A 20,046-nucleotide genomic window follows, 5' to 3' on the forward strand; every position below is an offset into this window, starting at 1 on the left:
GATTGATGGGAGCTGTCTCCACCACCTTTGTTGTTTTTACGACATACTTTTGCATTACTGACTGACTCTGTCTTTCCCCTCCATTGTTCGATTAAAGCCTATGGAGGGAGCTACTGGGCCCCGAAAGAGCCTGGGCCTCAGTTAGAAAGCTATAGCAGGCATGGACAACTTCAAGACGGGGGTCAGGGGGTGGGGGGTGGGGGGGGCCCTCCATGAGGCTGTCTTAGCAACGCAACACCTGGAACAACACACACACACACATACACACACACACACACACACACACAGGCTGCACTGTCTGTCAGCACATACGAGAGAAAAGGGGGCCTCTGAGGTGCTTCATAGAAAACTGATCCGGGATAGACTGAGAAGGGATATCCTTATAGTTTGACAAGTACCATGCATCATCGTGGATCATGGATATGTGAGTGTGTGACTTGTGTGTGTGTGTGTGTGCAGGTTACACTAGAAGGAGAAGTCTGGCTGAAGGAAACCTGGAGGGAAGGAAGATGGAGGGGAAAATAAGGGAAGGAAAGGAAAGGAAAGGAAAGGAATAGGATCTCTCCAAATGGCGGGTCTTATTTAAGAAAGCACGCACGTGTTAGTTCTGCCTTCATCGTTTTCTTATCTCCGCTGTGTCCATCTGTCCCCCTCCGTCAACTCCTCCTCCTCCTCCTTCATCTCTCTCTTCCACCTCCCCTTCCCCTCCCTCTCTCTCTCTCTCTCTCCTGCCCCCTCCTCTGCCCCCATGACCCTGCTGACCTAACCCCGACCCCATCCCAAACCTGTTGACACCTCCAGCATGCCCGATTGTTCATGGGAAACTCCTCCACACACACACACACACACACACACACACACACACACACACGCTCAATGAATGCAGCAACAGCCACCGCGAACGGAACTGTGTAAACAAATGCAGGAGTCGACAAACACGTGTGTACAGAGGCTGGCAGATACAGGCCCACACACACACACACACACACACACACACACACACCTTGTTCTCTGCTCCATTTCAGGAGTGTTTTCCAAGTGTCCAGGGATGCAGACTGAAGAGTTGAAACACGTCACTGCAGATTTTTCATCCCTGCAAAGTTTCATCCTCCTCTGCACCACAGGAGGGGGAGGGAGAACCACACACACACACACACACACGCACCCTCGCTCAATTTCTACCAAACAGCTTTCTCTTCTCCCCTCCCTCTTTCTTCATCGCTCTATTGAACCACTCTCCATTTCATATAAAAACTACTCCCTACTCTCTCCCCTCTCTATCTCCACTGACAGCTACTATCAATGTGTCTATCAGGTGTGATAGATTCAGGCTGTCCATTCACACACCTCTCTCTCTCTCGCTCTCCTAGCTCCCGCTCTCCTTCACTCTCTCGTCTTCCTCATTCACACCGTCTGGGCTGGCAGTAATTAGTCTTCACTGAGTCTTCTTCTGCGGCAAAATGCGGCAAGCAATTCTCACAAACGCCTGTCTGTCTGTCTGTCTGTTGTCTGTCTGTCTGTCTGTCTGTGAGTCTGTCTATGAGTCTTTCTCACATAATTGATCATAATCTTATGAATCTACTTCTGCAACAGAAGCTCATGTAGCTTCAAGTCTATTCTTCCCATCTCTCCCCTGTTGTGTTCTCCACAACAGAATAGGTGGACCAAATGCACTGACTACCATCTTGAAGGCACGCACTCAGCATGCATGCAAACACACACACACACACACACACACACACACACACACACACTGCCAAAGCACATTATCTCTGCTGCCCTTCTTATACCTCCTTTTCCCTCTCCTCTTCCCTCTGTATCCTCCTCACGCAGGCAAATCCCAGGACTTTGCTGCCCCCTTTTTTTTTTGTCTCTCCCTCCTTTCGTGTCCTTTCACATTCAAATCCCCCTTCAGCTTTTTTTTTTTTTTTTTTTTTGTTATGACAAAGGAGCCGCTCCGCCAACTGGCTCCCGCTGGCGTCCATGGCAACGGCCCCTCCGGTTTGGGGTCCCACACCCTACCCGCCCCCGTCAAGGCATTCCCTGGACCTCAGCCTGACCCTGCGACCCCCCCCTTCCCACCCCTTATCTGCATCCATCCTGCAGGGTTAAGCCTTGATGACCTTAAGAGTAGAGTCACAAGACCCACAGAGAGACTCCTGCTGTATTCCTGATTGCTCACTTATGGGGAAAGTTTTGTATCGCTCAGAATAAAAGGGTAAAAAAAAAGTTGGATGTGTGCATTTACATGTTTAGTGGCACTTTTATCCAGAGGAGTGAGCAGGTAGGGGGTTCAGTGTCTTGCACAAAAACACATCTACAGGACCTAAAGCTGATGCAAGGATCAAACCTGTGACCTATCAGACCTGGGGCTGATCTGTCAACCTAAACACTCTAACTAGTCTAGCAAGAAAATATGCACTCAAGTTAAATTACCTGGTCTAAAAGAGGTCACACACCTGTAGCTCCAAAAAAAATCCACAAATGTTTGTATTAGTAGTAATTTGATCACCATTTTTGCAAGTGTGCACCTAGCCTCTCTTCCTTTCCATTCCATTCTGCCACCGAGGCACAAGCTGGCACAGGTAGTAGCTCTTCCCAGCCTCTTATCAGACAGGTGGGAGACTGAACAGTGGAGTGACAAGGCATTTTCTGGGAGCATCAGCCAAGGCAAATAACAGTCCACACACACACACACACACAAACACAGCCAACGACACACACACACACCTCAAGATCAACACCAGCCAACGGCAGGCTAATAAAAGTCATTGTGAGGAGGCGGCCTATTCAGGCTAACTGCCCCCTGGTCACACTGCTGGCCCGACACACTGCATTTGTTTAGAGGGAGAGTTCACTTCCATTGCCATCGCCACACACACACGAACACACAGACGCACACACACCATGTCATTAACCGGCCAGCTGACACTTTTATACTTTTACAGCCGGACTCCCACTGTGTAGATACCACCGTGTTACAGATAGGTAATAAGCCTGCGAGCTCCTTGACTGTCCCTCCTCCACACACACACACACACACACCCAACAGCGTACTGTAAACTGTATCTTAATTAGCAGTCCATCATCATAACTGTTTATGAAATAAAGGCTATCCCAACTGCTGCTCTGTTTTACATCAGCGGATTAAAACAAGCATATGTAGCCTATTAGTTAAGGTATACCAATGGAAACTTAATAAGAATGATCGCTGGTAGGAATCAGTACACTTTAGAAAGTAAGGAAAACTATAGATGTGACATGGCAGGAATGATTTCATACTGTACTCATGACCCATTCTAGACAAGGGATCTCCCTGGTGTTTTGTTACTGAGCACCCATTCTTTCCTTGAGCACAAAAAGTTCACCCCTAAGAGATGATTTAGCCTTTATTTATTTAACCACTCCACTGTTTGCAGTGTTTGTCTCTATGCTGACCGTAGCAGTTTTGAAGAATAGAGTTTGGCATGCAGTACAGCAGAGTACAGCCAAACCATGAGTCGACTTTTGTCAGCTGCACTGACATTTAGCCTGCGTTCCAACGTGCCTGGCGTCACATTTATTCATCATTATACGTGGTAGGGGCCTGAACAGACCGCAGAGCAGAGGATACCAGTGTTAAGAACACACACACACACACACACACACACACCTCCTGTGTTTGGTAACATTGTTATTCTGCTCAGTCTGAGTATTTTAATCACTGTGCAAACGGAGAGCGCCGGGACAAGGTAAACACTCCCATAGATACTAAGTGGCTACGCCGACAACAATGGGCCTGTTGTGGAGGCCTTTACCGGCGCGCTCGCTCCACTTCTACAGTTACAGCAGCCACAGGTAAACAAACTAGCAGGGCCACCAGGGGTGCAGGCTCAGGCTCTATGGAGACAACATTGATATGCAATCTGGTGGATCTACAGCAATCACTGCTCCCATACACAGGCAGCGGTGTGACAGCGGCTGCAGGGCAGACAGGTGGGAGGAGAGGAGGGGGGGTGGGGGGTGGGAATCCCAAACATCTCTGCAGGGGGGGGTCATTAGGGCAGAGAGGGCGGGACCAGCCGATCTGTCTCACCGTCCCATTTCAATGCATTCGTTTTGAAGTAGACTGTGAGCGAACTGGACACTGATTCGATCGCGCGTGAGCTGCGGCGAGGAGCCGGCGCTCTCGGCCTGTGTTTGTCATGTGGGGAAACTGACTGGGGATCAGATAAGCGGGCCGCGTTCTCGGCGAGCCTCCAGCCTGCGCCCTGTTGATCCCTCATCATGTGACCCCCGGGTCTAGCCACTTAATCCCCAGTCACATGACTTCACCGCTCCCCGGCGCTCCGTAATCTCTCCATCTAAAGGAGAAGTCAAATATGCGCAAATCCTCTTAGAACTTTCCTGGAGGATTGGATAACCGCTGGAAAACTCTCTCTCTCTCTCTGTGTCTGTCTTCCCCTTGCACCCTCCCCCCGTTTTCTCTGTGGCTGTGTAGCATAGAGTCTAGGCGATGTGGGGCTCCGAACCCAGCGGCTTGGAGCCAAGAGGTCTGAGACAGAGCAACAAAACAACAACAAGAGAGCAGAGCTGAGGTGGCCCCTCGTCAAGGTAAGTAAGAGCAACGCCCGACCTCGAGGGCAAAGGGCAGGAGAAGGGGATGAGTGTGTGTGTGTGTGTGTGTAGAGAGAGGGGGGGAAGGTGGCTCAAAAAAGTGATGCTCTGTTGTTGGCCCAACTTACAATTAGCATGTTGATTAAAGCCTGGGAACAAAAGGCTTTGGAATGTGACTTACCATCCATCACAACAACTCTAATTAGCTCGTCTCTGACCAGACTCCAAGACTGGAGACACAAGGAGACGGAGAGGCCTCAAAAAAAAACAAAAAAAAACATTGTCTGCGCTATAGAAGAAGGCCTTTCACAAAGCCGAGAAGGTTTTCACAATGCAAATTAAAAGAAAACTCTGGCTTCAAAAGGTTTTAATTCACAAACTTCCCAGAAAGTGGTGCACGTCTGCAAGAAGCAGGCCGTCGTGACTTGAAGGAACAATGCAAAGCTCTGAATCTTGCTCAGTCTTTCCCTCCCTCCCTCCCTCCTTCTCTCTGTTTCTTTCCAGGCAGGCTGGGCATGAGAGCGGTGCCAGCATAAACACTGTCCCACCCTGCTTCACAGCCCTCCCTCGTCCTCTCATGCGGGGTCACAAACCTGCCTTTATCACTCAGGAATACCCTAAACTAACGCGAGTATCGGCAAGAAACACAAAAACAAAACAATAGCAGCCAGTTGTGAATCACACGCCTCACACAAGAGGCTCGCCATGCCAAGGTTAGTTGTTTCCCTTTTGTTTATTGGAACATTATCTTCTCCCCCCACTAAAACCTGTGTGAATTCCACTCTCTCTTGTTTGTTTGATTTTCAGAGAGGCTTAAATGGATGGGAGGGATGTAATCTAAGAGCAGAGGTTCCTGAATGCTTTACACCTCAAGGAGACCCCCCCATTCATTTTTTTATACTGTAGGTGGAGACAGTCTCAGTGGAGACAGTGAAACCTCAGATCAGAATCAGTCCTATACTATTCTATCACTGGACTATCTTCAAAGGTGAAACAGTAGAAATAAGACTATTCCTACTGCCAGGGTAAACACAGCTATACTCGGTTTACCTTTTTATTTGCACAAGAGTTTATTCACCTTTTTTAACCTCACATATATCTCTGTGACCTAAATTCAAAGTATACCTCATGATGCAAGTTATATAAGGATAGGGTCTTTAAGGGGAAAAAATGTATACGCCTGTGTGAAAGTATTATTGATTTTCAGTGGTGGTGTGTCTTATATGATCAGTTGATCACTGACTGGAGATCAGAGTTTACCCATTTTTTTTATTGATCACAGCATCACTGACCCCATTTAGGGAACCACTACTCCAGTAGTAGCGGTAGGTTAAAAGGGGAAAACAAACCCTATTCAACCCGCTCTCTGAGGAAAACAAGATCAACAAATAGCCCCCCCCACCCCTTGCTCTCCCTCCCAGGCTGTCATCCCCTCCCACTTGCTTACCTTCAGGTTCCAGAGTGGCCTCCTCCTCCTTGGTGGCGGTGAGGGGCGGCCGGGCCACGCTGACGGACAGCAGGGACAGCAGGACGGCGGCCAGCAGCCAGGCCCACGAGGCCATCCCCTTAGTGGGGGCCAGCGCTCCCCATACCCCCCTCCTCCGCCTCCCCCTGGACACTGATCCCATCTGAGGGACTCCGCCCAACCATCAACTGCTGCCTGGTCGGCCTGTCACTCACTGGAATTCACCCAATCACCTGGGCTGTGAGAGAGAGAGAGCGATAGAGAGGGGGAGAGAGAGAGAGAGAGAGAGAGGAAGGGAAAGTAGTGGTGGAGTGATGATGGAAGAGGCAGTGAGAATAGAGATGGGAGTTTTGCAGAGGAAGCAAGAACAGAAAGAAAAACATACATCAGTACAATAAAATTACTTTCCGATTCCACAGAACATCTGCTGTGTTCTGCGCTGTGCCGCTTTTCTTTCATTTACTTTAGACACAATGACACTATGAAGTGAGAGAAAGTGAGAGAGAGAGAGAGAGAGAGAGACTGTGTCCATGTTTCAAAATGCTGTCCAACAAGCCGTGCCACAGACATACCGAAGCTGTGAGGCACTGACAGCCAACACACAGCCACACTGCACGCTTCTGATCTATAGCTGTATACATTATAATATACTGTCAGATTTACCCATTAACAGAGGCTGCCTATTTCTGGTGCCCTATGCTTCATGTTAGATGTGTCCCACAATACATTAAGTTTAAGAGTCATAATTCTGAAATACAATTCAAAAACTAGATTTTCTTTTGAATATTTGCTAAAAATTGAATATCACACAAATCTAGTGTGGCATAATGCTCAATATGAACATAAGCATAATCTGTGTCATTTTACTCTAGCACTGTAGCCTAATTGTAATATACCTAATATTACAATTAGGCTACAGTGCTTCAAATTTGTCTTCTGAATGGCACATAAAACGTATTATCAGGTGGTGAGTCATAACTTTTTTGGAAAATATCTCTGGCATATAGAACCGATCAGAGATCAGCCAATATGGCATCATTTTGGCTTAGGGGGACATCACTTATATCGCCGTGCTCAACAGATGCGCCAAACCTGTTGCCCGCTTCCCATTTGTGTTAATTGTATTCGCTGGGAGCGCTTATTGCATTTCCAATTTAGAGTGACTTGATTACGAGAATAAGTAGGCTTTAATTGAAATGCTGTATTGCAATATTGGGGAACACACGCCGATCTATTGGCCAGACAGCTGCGGTTCAACCCCACTGAACTGTCTCTGGAGGTTTGCTGAAGTCACGCTTCCCTGCGCTCCTTCTGCTCCAGCTCGAGATATCGATTGGTTTTGCCGCAAAGATAGGCCTACATGTAATTTGACTTGTAGAGGGCACATTTTAAAACATGTCCACATCCTGTATCATCTCCCTAATGCCCCCCCTCTGGGGCTACACGGACTCAGGGCGGCGTGGACGCGCACATGATGTCGGGATGGAACCATGAATTTTCATGATGCGCGTAATTGAACTGATTATATTAAGAGAAATGCACAGGTTTGTATTTACAATTTAGGCAACTATTTCTATATAGTGACTAGCGCAGACCTATGAATTATTAATGGTTAGTAAACAAATCAGTCAACCAGTGCCCGCTGTCTAAAAACTGTCGAAAAAAAGAGTAAATAGACACCAAAATCAACCAGAAAACTAGATCCGTTTAATAATAATATTGATCAACTTAATGTGTAGCCTATAAGACTTTTGTAAAAACTGAGTTTACAACTGTCAAGTAAACCCAAACATAATACTCATAAAATAAATAAAAAACAGTTAAAAACAAGAAGACACAATATGAAGAAGACAAGAACAGATGGTGAAAAAACATATCATATTGAAAAACAATAGAATAAAAGATATCACATGAAAGCAAATGCATGAAAATAGGTTTTAAGAGGTGATTTAATGCTCTTCATTGCAACCTGCCTCTTTTAGCATGTTGCTGTCGACATGACACTTGGACACATGAGGGCTTTGCCTCCATAGATTACCAGAGCCTTCATTTCAACCAGGCTTTGAATGAAATTTCTTGGCACTGATTGAATTCCTATTGAAATTCAAATCAGTTGGCTTTTCCACAATGGGGGCTCATTTGGAGCTGCTCAGTGATTTAGGGCTCCGGCACCAAGCAGTGAAAAAACAACTGCGGTCACGGGATAATTGGCACCATAAATGCAATGTAGAAAATTAAGCAAAGTAATAAATAACTAAGACACTTGTTAATGGGCCCTAAACTGATGATGCAAGATGCTGTTTAGTTTTTTCACCTTCGTATTCAAGTGACAAAATAAATAAGGGCTGGCTTCACTGGAGTGATGACATATAGGCATGTTTCCAAATAAAGTTATGAATCTAATAGGAGTTATGACTTTAAAAACTATAGGCTATCTAAATTAAACACGAAACAATAATACTTTAGTCTTGGATCACAAATTGCCAAATAGTTTTTTGGGTTTTTTTTTCTCCAAACCAATTTTACTGACAAACTCTCTGCATATTCTGCAGACTTCTGCAAAGTCTCCAAATAAATGCTTAATTAGAAAACTCTACTGTACTCTACTGTAAAGTAAAATAGGCCAAAAAAATAAATGCAGTTGGGTTAAACTAAAAACAGGACAATACCGAAAGGAGCAAAGCATTCAACTATTCCCATATTTGTCGTGACAGCCGAAATCTGACATTTCATTTCATTTCATTTGGCGAGATCGTACGGAAGCCTTGACTTTCCCCAGCAAAGTTTTATTGTAAAAACAGAATAAACACTTACCAGGGAGGACTAAAATCGTGGAGATCTGTTTTGGCATGCACCGATAAGGGAGGAGAGTGCATGGGCTGAATCCAGAGGGAGGAATGTCTCCAACTCCCCAATGCACCAAAAAACTGCGAAGCGCTGCCTTTTCTCCGCTTACTATTCCACAATCAGCCGGCATCAACTCAGCTCGGGGCGCATATTCCACAGCCGAGAGGCAGGGTAGTCCGATGCCATGCAAAGAAATCCGACTTTACTCGCGTTATCCTTCGAAAACAGCTCGGAAAACCATACCGCTGTTCCCCCACAACGAAACTTTCCTCCCCCGTCACCAAGTTTCTTCTCGGGCGCAAAACATGTCCAGTTGTTCCCGGAGCAGCGCACTTCTCCACTAAAACGGAAAGCTTGCAACTTGTGAGGAGGAGGAACGAGATTTTAAAAGGTACAAGAGGATAGATGTCCGATGCAAAATGACATAAAATCCATCAGTGTGTATACGGTTCCCTCCCAAAGAGCGTCTTTAGCGATCGTCTTCTTCTTCTTCCCCACTCCGCCGACAGTCCTGGTACTGTTTCTCAGACGCTTTGTCAGGTTTACTATGTTTTTTTTTTTTCCTCCTCCTTACGTCTCCACACACTGCCCTCCTCCTTCACTCCGGTGGGTGTCACTAACCCCCCGCCGCCCCCACCCCACCCCCTGAAATCGGAGCCGCTTCCTGGCCGCAGTGCCTTTGGGCCCTGCCTTTCCTCCCGCCCATCAAATTGCAGCGCTCCCTCTCTCGCTCTGCCTCCGCCCGCTCCGCTCTCTGCGCTCAGCCCGCCCGACGATCAGCCCGACTGGGCCCAGCTCAACGCGCTTGCCGCGGAGCCGTCAAACCGCAGTAACGACGCCCCTCAGTGGTCAAGGCACGACATCTGCACACACACACACACACATACACACATACAGGCATACACAAGCTTTGCTCCATGTTATTTTTCTTATTCCATATTGTGCGAACAGAGGAAAACAACCAGTAGCAACATCGATGACATAATAAACTGATTTAATCTCACAAAGGGGAAATTGTCTTCTCACCTTTGGTAGCAGGTAGGACTTAAAAGTCTTGCTTAAGGACACTTCGGCTCACTAACCATTCGGCTGTCATGCCACCCTCACGCCACCCGCATTCACAAGAGGGAGGGGTGGGGGTGGGGGGGTCCCACATAGTTGGGTATGGGACACCCAACAAGCCCTGTCACAGCACACCGGCCCCCCAGACCCAGAGGGTGTGTAGGTACAGATTATCAGCAGCTCAGAAATCTGTATGTTATATGCACATGTATGTATTTATGTTTACATATATATCAGCATGCAGGGTATTATTATGTAAAACATCTAATAAAGATCCAGGGGATATCTAACCCACAGTCAGTTTTGGGACAAGAAGCTGCACAGTACATTGATAACAATACAATTAGAGCAAGTTTTATTACATTTATTACATTTTATTTCTCGTATTCAATGTGGATCTTTGCACAGGGGAATATGTGTACATTTACATTTGGCATGTTAGGCATTGAGCCAATGCTCTTACAATGAGGGCAACAGTAGAATAAACTTCAATTCCTACATCACAAACATTACAATCAACCAATATGATAGAGTGCAAAGGTCAGGGCCTCGGTCGCCTTACAATATTCCTGTGACTATAGAATGATCACATGAGAGCAAAGTGTTAGGAAAAGAAACAGAATAAGAGGTAAAGAAAGAGATAAATGGGGTTTTTTACTGCTATGATATCTTGTGCATTATAGCTGAGTCAGGATTCATAGAAGTTCACAGCTTTCCTACAAATGAACAGATTTATCCACAACTGCCCAGAGAGAGAGAGAGAGAGAGAGAGAGGGAAGACCGGCCCCCTGTGGCTCGTCCCCCTGCTGCTTCAAGCTGTCTCCTGCATTGGTTCAGGTGTTCAGGGGCTCTGAAAGAGAGTGAGACCGAGGGGAGGGTGGAAGACTCTAATCTCCACGGACTTCTTATTTCTTCTCCCCTCCAGTAGCGAAGCCCCCTTTTTTTTTTTTTTTTTTTAAACAAGGGAGGGAAAACGCTTCCATTCATTTTGAATAGAGGAACTAATAAGGCTTTTTTTTCCCAAGGCGCAGGTTTGGCCTGTGAATGGAGAGTCCTACGTCTTTCGTTTTTCGCTCCTCTTTCTCTCCTCTCCCATCTCTGTCTCCACCAGTAAAGCCATCAGATACAGCCGGCCTGACAGCTTGGCTACAACTAAAGAGGGAGCGAGAGGTGAGGAAGGAGAGTTTGACTCATTTTTCTAGAGTGGTACAAAATACCCCCCCTTCCCCTACTTTTTCCTCCTCCTCCTCTCTTTCCTCCCGCTACATAAGTCTATTTACAATTCCCGATTTATTTTCCAGCGCTTGAGCGGCGCAGGTTTTTGAAAGAAAAACCTCATCAAGCGGGAGTCTCACGGGCCTTTCTGCCTGAGAATTGGATGAACTCAATGCCCCTGCGCTGTGGTATCCATCAACCTGTCATTGTCCGTCCTCATCTCCACCTCTCCCCCAATCTCCTCTCCTCTTTAGCCCTCTTTCTCTCTTAATCCCTCTTGCGCCGGCAGCCGTGGTGTTTGGGATGAGGGGAATGGGAGTGAGAGGGAAAGAAAGTGACAAGCTAATAGCTCGCCATCAGCATCTTAGACGAACATATTGATTCCTTGTCATCGTGGATAGAAATCAGGAGGGGGCGGCTTGTTGGAAAGGTTCTCCACTAACCTTACAGTATCAGAGAGGATACTTGTTATTCGTGTGACGTTTGAAGGCCCGGCCATTGTTTGGGCCCGAGCCGCTCTCCGGTCATTACGGATCCCTCCTGCTGCTATGCTAATTTCACATGCCGCTGAAGTGAGCTAATCAACAACTGGCCGTTACTTCTCTTTGTCCACGGAGCGGCTAATTGGTTCACATTAACCGGTCCCCACTTGTTGAGCCTCATCACTTTATACTACCAGATAGCTTTCTATCTGCTGCTGGTCATTTCTACCTATTTTTCCTTTTTTTCTCCGGTGCTAAGGGGGCGGTTGTACTGCAGCTCAAGGGTCACGGCCCAGACGAGGCTATTTTAAGAGCAGCCAGTACAGCCCATCTTCTCTAATCCCAACAGTGCTTATATTAGTGATAACACAGGCAGCGGTTGTGGTGTAAGCCTCTATTGGAGTCAATCAACCATTATACGGTGCTGTGTTTTTTTCTTTACTGAGATGGCACATAGACAGTCCTCTCCCTTACAGTGAACTGGGCCAGAACGGCAAAAAAAAACTCCTCCCTCTGTCTCGCTGAATGCTATAGAGGTCTAAAGGAGATATTCACTGTTGGAGTACAAAACAGGCTTGTTCTCCATTGGAAGATATCTCTCTTTTTTTTCTTCCTCGAGGGTGGTGCTGTTAATCGTGAATGGCAGCGATATGTTATTATAACTTCTCTATCCCAAATCCCTGAGACGCCTCCTTTTTTTTTTTCTCTCCTCCCGATATATCACTGACATATTATAATTAAAACATCAAAAGTGGGTGACTCATATCCTGTGCAAAATATGAAACAAATGCGTGGAGCTTGTGTGTGTGTGTGTGTGTGTGTGTGTGGTAGGGAGGTGGGGTGGGGGATGGGAGGGTTTGGAGAGAGAAGCAAGAAGTAGACGCGCGCCTCAGGGTTTAATTTGAACCATATAGCTTCTCTGCAAGCATGTGGCGATGGAAGAGGAGGCTGACAGAGAAAGTGGGAGGAGAGTGTAGGTGTTCGTTTGGGGCGGGGCGCACCAAACACAGAGAGAAAAATCATTGGCTATCGGACGGTTCTGAAAGAAACTTAGGACTCTCATCGCGTGGGGAGAGGATGGTTTCACACAATCCCACACTGACACCTCACCCGCTAAGCCACAATAACCCTCCATCTGTAAGGTCAGCTCTTACTGCTGAACCCTCCTACACCCTCCCGACACGAGCCGTTTCACACAGCGGATCGCTTTTAGCTCCGAAGACATCGGCCCCCAGCGAGTCGGCAAAGTCTCCCCTTCCTTTATTAATACGCCTTAATAAACCTCGTCCAGACGGCCAGCCGGGCCTCCGCCGTCCTCTCCTCCCCCCCAGCAGGTAACAGAGAGCAGGGGAGTGGATGGAGGGGGCGTGGAGGGTCAATCATCCAGATTCCTCACATGTTTCCACCTCGGTACTCCGCGGAGTGTTTGAAATAGCTGGCGTGCCTGCAGGTCGAGCTTTGGCCGAGCAAGGGAGGACAAGGAGAAAGGGAGAAGTCGCCGGTTCCAGCGCGCAAATTGGGAGTCCGCGAAGTTTTAACTCCCTCAAGCGACGAAAGGAAACGGCAACCAGCAACATGTCAGTGGTAGCTAAGAAACATAGCGCACGCTGCAGTGTTTGCTGTATTAGCCCCGGTCAAAATGTCTGCTTTCCCTCCCACCTGACTGGCACCATTACCCCTCATAAAAATAACACGGGGCTTTTTCCAGGGAGAAACACACAGAGATGATGACTGAAATTGACAACTTTATGCCTCTATATAAAAGGAGGAATGAATAGAGCTTTTTCCTGGCGTTTCAACAGGGACAACGATCGGCCTCGCTCTCTCTCTCTCCTCTCTGTCGATGTCTCTCGTTCTTTCTCACACATGCTGCTTTTCGTTCCCTCTTTTTTCGTGTTTCCACAGTCACACAGCACATGAGCATTTGCGCACATACAGTTACACACACAGGGGGACACACACACACACACACACTGCACAGCTCATTGGGTTCTGAGAACAGGTCACTTCGATCATTCTGAGTATGACTCACACTTTGCGAGTCAGGACTTCAGCCTGTGCTGACCTTGTTGAAGTTTGATATTTAGTTCTCCAAGCTGACGGGCCTTTGAAGAGTTAACTGCAGCAGCTCAATATTCCCCCTTAAGTAAATTCTGCACATCCTGATTATGAGCTGTAAGACCAACGTCATTGCAAAGCCAAAGACTCATTAGCTAACAGTGACTCAGGGCTCCATGCTATTAGCAGTAGTAAGAGCCTGCACTGCAAAAAAATATCTATCGTAACTAGTATTGAGTCTCGTTTGAAAATCTTGTTTTCCTTAAAAAGGTGGAAAAACTGGGATGAGATCATTTCATTTGTTTCCAGTGCAGTTTCACCTGAACTTTCTTGAAACAAGTGACAATATCTTGTTTCAATATAATGCATTCCACTATCAAGAAAACGGCATTCGGTTCAAGAAAATTCTTGAAACAAGTTCATTTGCATTGGAAACAAGTGAAATTATCTCACCCCATTGGCAGATTTTTCACTTGTTTTAAGAAAAACAAGATTTTAATGCTCGGCGCTAGCTTGAATGACTCATTAGGATGGGTGTTTTTTTGCAGTGTGGTCCTGTTTCCGTGTTGTTGGAGGGAGTTAGACATTAGCGCTGACTGCAGCGGTCCCTACACTCCATTCTGTCTGGAGCAGCAGGAAGCGAGGTTAAACATTACATGGTGCACAGAGCCGAACCGTTCCTCCACCCAGCAGCAACTGAGTGATGACCCACAGGATGCGTTTTTGTAGTATCATCTCCTGCTCTTACCAGCAGCACTATCTGCTGCTATGAAGAGAACCCATGCTATCTTTGAAGATGTCCTCATGGACTCTCTTTTTAAGCAGTGGGGGTTTCTGAAAGATTTTCACTGCATTTTGAAAGCAGCTGGTTCCTATTGTGAGTCTGTAGTTGAAGATGAGCACAGTCTGTTGTCTGGCTGAGCTTTAGAAAATGTTTGTTTTTGCAGTCAGCGATAAAATGAGGACTAAAGAGTGCTAAGCAGCATACCGAGAGTATTTAGTCTGGTGGGCCCACCTCAGAGAGAGGGCCACGCATTCCCAGCATACACATAGCTTTCATTGTGTTTATAGATCGAGGGAGGCCCGGGGAATAAATCACAAGGTCAGTGAATGGGCCGTCTGACCTTTAACCCCAGGGCCAAGAAAAGACTCTGCTCTATGTCCTGATGTCATCAGCAAGTCATTAACGGCAGGGCCGTCAACACCTCTGCCATCCCACCCTAACCCACTCTATTGAGCTGCCATTGAACGAGGCCCCTGGCCACAGCACCTAAATCACTCCACAGGGCAGCAGTTATAGACTTGACCTTGGCTCGGTGTTGTTTTCCATTCCCCGCTCCCACAATTAACTCTGTTTATTGATTCTCTGTGTCCCAACTTGCTGCTGTGTCCAGTGGCAGGAGCGCAAGAAACAGCAAGTTATGGGAGCAGTAAACAATTGCTCCAACATGTTTTATTTGTTCTTATTACTTACATCTTACAGTTGTACAGATGTTGCTTTGATAGAATTTCCATTTATACTGCATACACTGCCTGCAAGAGTTAACTTCTGCTGCACTGCCTATCTCTCCTCTTAACTTCATTACAACACTAAGAAACTGAATGAGATACAGTGGCCGCTGCAGCAATGGAGGAGTTAGATGCATGATGAGGGACTGCATGTCTACCGCTGTATGTGCAATTTTCTTGGATCACAGACAAGTGAAAACATGGCATAACATGTTCTGTTCTGTTTTCTATCTATGTGCCAATAAGGCTATTTGAGTGTAACTGTTTATCCAGGAGATGTTTAGATACGTGCGACTGGTCCTGCATGGAGGAGCATGTTTGCCCTTGTGTGTTTGAAGGAGTTTGTTAAAATGAGTCCGAGGCATTGAGGCAAAGCATATGTTTTCTTAGGGGACGACGAGGTGAGCTGGGGTTAACTATTTTGACTGTGAACGCCAATCTGAGGCCTAATTTGAGTTGAGCTGTCTCCTGAGGAGTAACCTCCTCACCAGGGCCCTGACCTTTGACCCCTCAAGCTGCTTCTGCACTACATCTAGACAGATAGAGGAAGAAAAGGAGAGGGACTGATAGAGAAATATGACTTATTAACACCTCTACACCCTGAGACAACATCTTAACCAATAACCCCTCGCCCACTCAAATACACAAAGTGCACTCAGACTTCCTCCATGTTTTTGTTTCCCTTCCTGTGTATATGTGCATACCGTTCGCCCAACTATTTATATGGTGTCTAGCTCTAACTCTGCTCGGCAACAGAAGAGCGGCTGTGAGCGGGCTGGCTTAGCACCGGGCTTCAGGTTGCAGCATGTCTACCTCCAGAGCACAGACTGACAGATTTACACTGTTGTCTACCACATCGTTCTGCACTTGCAATTCTTAATCACTCCGTTGTGCAATGACATCTCATGAAAAACCCATCTCTCAGCATGTACCATTTTCTCTCTTCTCCCACCCTCTTGCCCACAGCTATGGCAGAAAACCTGAGCTGTGCAAACTAAAGCAGGGCAGATTAAAAACTCCTACTAGGCCTATAAAATAACCAGCGTGGAGTCAGGCACTTATACGGCACCTGGATAGGATACGCTGCAGAACTGAATGCACCTCAAGACAAAAGAGCTATTGACTAATTCATTTATATAAAAGATTATGCCTACACTAACCCTGGAGACTAGCCGGGAAAAGTCTTTTTAATTCTTCCTTCATGTAAACACACATGAGTGTCTGAGCATGTGGGGACTTAGGTGCACCTCAGTCATCCCTGTTGAAAAACGGCACTGTACAAATAAATTAATCAAGCCGAGCGCCACGCTGCCTTTCAGAGCGGTTAGAGCATGTTCCATCAATCATGATCAAATCACTTTGGAAATGTGGGACAAAGCCAGTAGGCAGATCTGGATCTTTCTGGCCACAAAAACACTGTTCCAACAGACCAGGATTTTAGCAGAGAATATTAGGATTGTGACTGTGGTTTGTTTTGCAAGACGCAGTATGAAGAAGTACGAAGAATGAGAGTGAGAGAGAGAGACTGTGAGTTAAGATTTAGTTCTAACTCAGTCTTTAGTTTAGTTTAGTTTAGTTTAGTTTAGTTTAGTTTAGTTTAGTTTAGTTTAGTTTAGTTTAGTTTAGTTTAGTTAACTTGTTAAGTTTGAATGCAACTTTTAACCAAACACACACCCATGCATATACTTACAATGATTAACAAAAATAATTTCTAAGGGTTTTAATAGGCTTATAGTACATTTATAATGACTAGCATTATCCATGTACTCCATCAAAACAAATCCTGAAAAAGTGTTTTTGTCAGTGTAAACAAACTGTAACAGCATGCCTGCATTCTCATAACAGGATGACATGCCTCTTCAGCCTGGAAAGCCATGAATAATCTATGATCCTGTGGAATCAGAGTGTTTGCTGTAATTAAAAGTAGAGGCAGCGCAGCGCGGCACTGTGGGAAAACCTCAGCTTGTAATTACTGTAACAGTGAAAGTCAAGGAGACACACCTTGTAAACCGATGCCTGAGAACCCCGGAGTTCACATTGAACGCCCCTCCCCGGTCTCTTCCCCCCCGGCAAGCCCCACAGTTAAGGTTGCCACACACACACACACACACACACACACACCCTCCACCCCCCCACCCATCTCCACCCCCAGCCTGTCCTACCCAGCACGAGCTGTCACTCCTTTCAGTGTGTCACCGTAATTCACAGTGACAACAAACAACTGGCCACGCTACGCACCGCCCATGATCCTTCACACCAAACTGAGAGAAAGAGAGAGAAGGGGCGGGGGGGGTCAAAGGAGGAGAGGGGTGGTTTTTGGGGGGCAAAAGGGGAATTCAGGAGGGGATAGAGAGAAGAGAAAGAGGGCAGAGGGTTAGAAAGAGTAGAGGTAAAGGGGCAAAGGGGAGGGGAGGCTATTGTCATGTATATAAACCCGATATCTGTCATATCAGTTAATAGAGAAAAAAGCCAGTTTAATATTTCCTTCCATTTGGACGCCCTGCTGTGTTGCTGCATCGGCATTAGAACCCGTGGTTAATATTTAGGGATATAGCTGTTAGTATTTGTAAAGGCCACAATGGGCCTGAGAATCAATATGGTCCTGTCAGAGTGGTGAGAGGTTGAGGAATAGTAGGTTGGTGACCTCTGACCCCAGAGTATAGAATAAGGAACTGGAGGGTGAGAGAAGGGGGTGGGGGGGGGGGGGGGGGGCAGTTTAAGTTTCACACCCCTTCTCAAATGCAGCGCTCTGTGCTTATTTTTGTAAGAGTGTGAGGAGCATTTTCCAGCCCTGTGAGACTTTAGGTGCTTAAAAAGTAGACAAAAAAAAAAAAGTCAGCGAGGGAAAAAGCAGAGAAAGAGAAGGAGAGGGAAGAATATGTAGAGAAACAGGAACGAGATGGGAATGGGGAGGGAGGGAAGGCTGGGAGGAAAGGAGAGAAAGAGAGGGAGCGAGAGAAAGGAGCGTGACCCGAGGTTCAGCTGAAGACAAGGCATAAATCAAAGACGGTGTGAAAACATGGCACCTTTGGGCTCTCTGTTTTGCTTTGAGACTGAAGAGCCAAATTGTTCTCTAGCGGAGCACAGCCACTTCTGAGGCTCGATGTGCTAATGGAGCTGATCAGTTGTTTGTCTAACATTACTCAGAAGAGCCGAATCAATAAAACTGTAAACATTAACCAGGCTGCGGAGAGCTGGAGGGCGGGAAACTCTTTCAGGGAAAAAGAGGGAATTCACTCACACATGGCATGACAGGCAGGGCAACTTTTCATCGACCATGTAGAAAGAAACCAAACTCCCTAGAAGAGCAAACACTAACTGGAGAAAGTCCTTCACCTTTAGATTAGTTTAACAGGAATTTCCCACGGAATTTGAGAAACTGACCAAATATTGACTAGTTGTGTGGCATGTTTTTGGTCATGCAACCCGGTGATATACACCTTTTCTTGCAAATTCAGATGAAGGGAATCTTTTTCAGACTGCACTACAAAAAATATCTTAACAAGTCATTTAGTCTAGAGTTGATCCATAAAAATGTGAAAAATCTGCCAATGGGGTGAGATAATATAATTTGTTTCAAATGCCAACTTATTTCAAGAATTTACTTGAATGAAGTTTCTTGATACTAGTGGAGTGATCTCCCCTATTCTGCCTAGTTTCGAGCTGTTACCATTTCTTTTTTTTTTTTTTTTAGAAAAAAGTAAACTACATTGGAAAGTGGAGCTCACCCTACTGGCAGAAATTTTCTCTTGTTTTTAAGAGGAACGAGATTTTGAGACTGAATATGAGACTAAATGAGTTGTTAAAACGGACATTTTTGCAGCTTACAAGATTTATATGCACCAAAAAATATAATAGGACTGTGCAGAGATGTGGTTTACCGACGAAAAGCCTGCAGTCATCTGATGGTGAACACTCATCGTCTTACACTAGTTGTGTTTGTGGCGGTGAAACATTATGTGCGCCATGTGTATTTCATCTGATGTCCCAAGTAAAACTATATTTGACCATCGCAGCCCCCAGACAGTCTAGACAGGGAACTTGTTTACTTGGCTACAATAACGGAGAGATGCATCCCAGCAAATTCTCCCATCTGCAACATTCCTATGGTCAATAGTAGCTGTCAGCTGCCCACATCACTAGGACAGAGGATGTTTAGCCGGGCGGGTACAGTTTCTGTGTCCATAATATTTGCATTTTTATTTTTCCCCAAGGCCTATGTTCTTCAAGTGCAGTTTTAAAGTTATTGTACTGGTAGTGTTGCCACCGTGCGTGTGTGTGCATGCAAGTGTGTGTGTGTGTGTGTGTGCATCATTCCCAGTTACGAGTATACATGCTTGTGTACACAGTGGAATTGGAGGATGGTAGGAAGATTAAAAAACATATTTTGTCTAGAATATCCCCCAAAATTATGTCAAAATCTGTGTAGAGCAGAATAGAGTAGAGCAGAGTGGAGTAGAGTAGAGTAGAGTAGATCTTTATTATTCCCAAATGGCAGTTCATCCCTCAGTCATCAGCTCCTTCATGGTGGAAGCTGGACAGCGAGCGAGGATGCAGCCGCCATCTGGGTGTCAGGCTGCTTGGCTGGTGGGTGAGCTCTGTCCCTGTGGTGCGGGGGCCTGTCGGGGGGGGCCGGGCCATGTGTCCCCGCCGAGGGGGGCGCGGGGGTCCTGGTGGGCCTTGTAGCCCGTGACCATGATGCCTGTTCCCCTGACCCAGAGCAGCACCCCTCACCCCGAGCGGGACGCACGCATCTAAACACACATAATGCACAATACCGGGTCAATGGCCACTTGCTCAATCCATTAACAC

At 46.4% G+C, this 20,046-nt stretch overlaps 1 protein-coding gene across 2 annotated transcripts in view; it reads right to left on the reverse strand.

Moving 5' to 3' along the window:
- fgfr2 (fibroblast growth factor receptor 2) overlaps window positions 1-9,452 on the reverse strand; it is a 42,459-nt gene extending 33,007 nt beyond the window's left edge. For both annotated transcript variants that reach the window (XM_071519631.1, XM_071519632.1), the window contains exons 1-2: window positions 8,876-9,452; window positions 6,044-6,299 (exon numbers count right to left, since the gene is read on the reverse strand). In XM_071519631.1, the coding sequence (XP_071375732.1) occupies window positions 6,044-6,224 (181 nt within the window). In that variant the 5' untranslated portion in view covers window positions 6,225-6,299; window positions 8,876-9,452. The remainder of the gene's footprint in view (window positions 1-6,043; window positions 6,300-8,875) is intronic.
- Window positions 9,453-20,046: the final 10,594 nt, after the last annotated feature.

This window comes from Centroberyx affinis, unplaced genomic scaffold (assembly GCF_046629955.1).
Source record: "Centroberyx affinis isolate AG114_WGS23_722 - 3 ecotype Tasmania unplaced genomic scaffold, CSIRO-AGI_Caff_v1 ptg000718l_1, whole genome shotgun sequence".
In the NCBI taxonomy this organism is placed as follows: Eukaryota; Metazoa; Chordata; class Actinopteri; order Beryciformes; family Berycidae; genus Centroberyx; species Centroberyx affinis.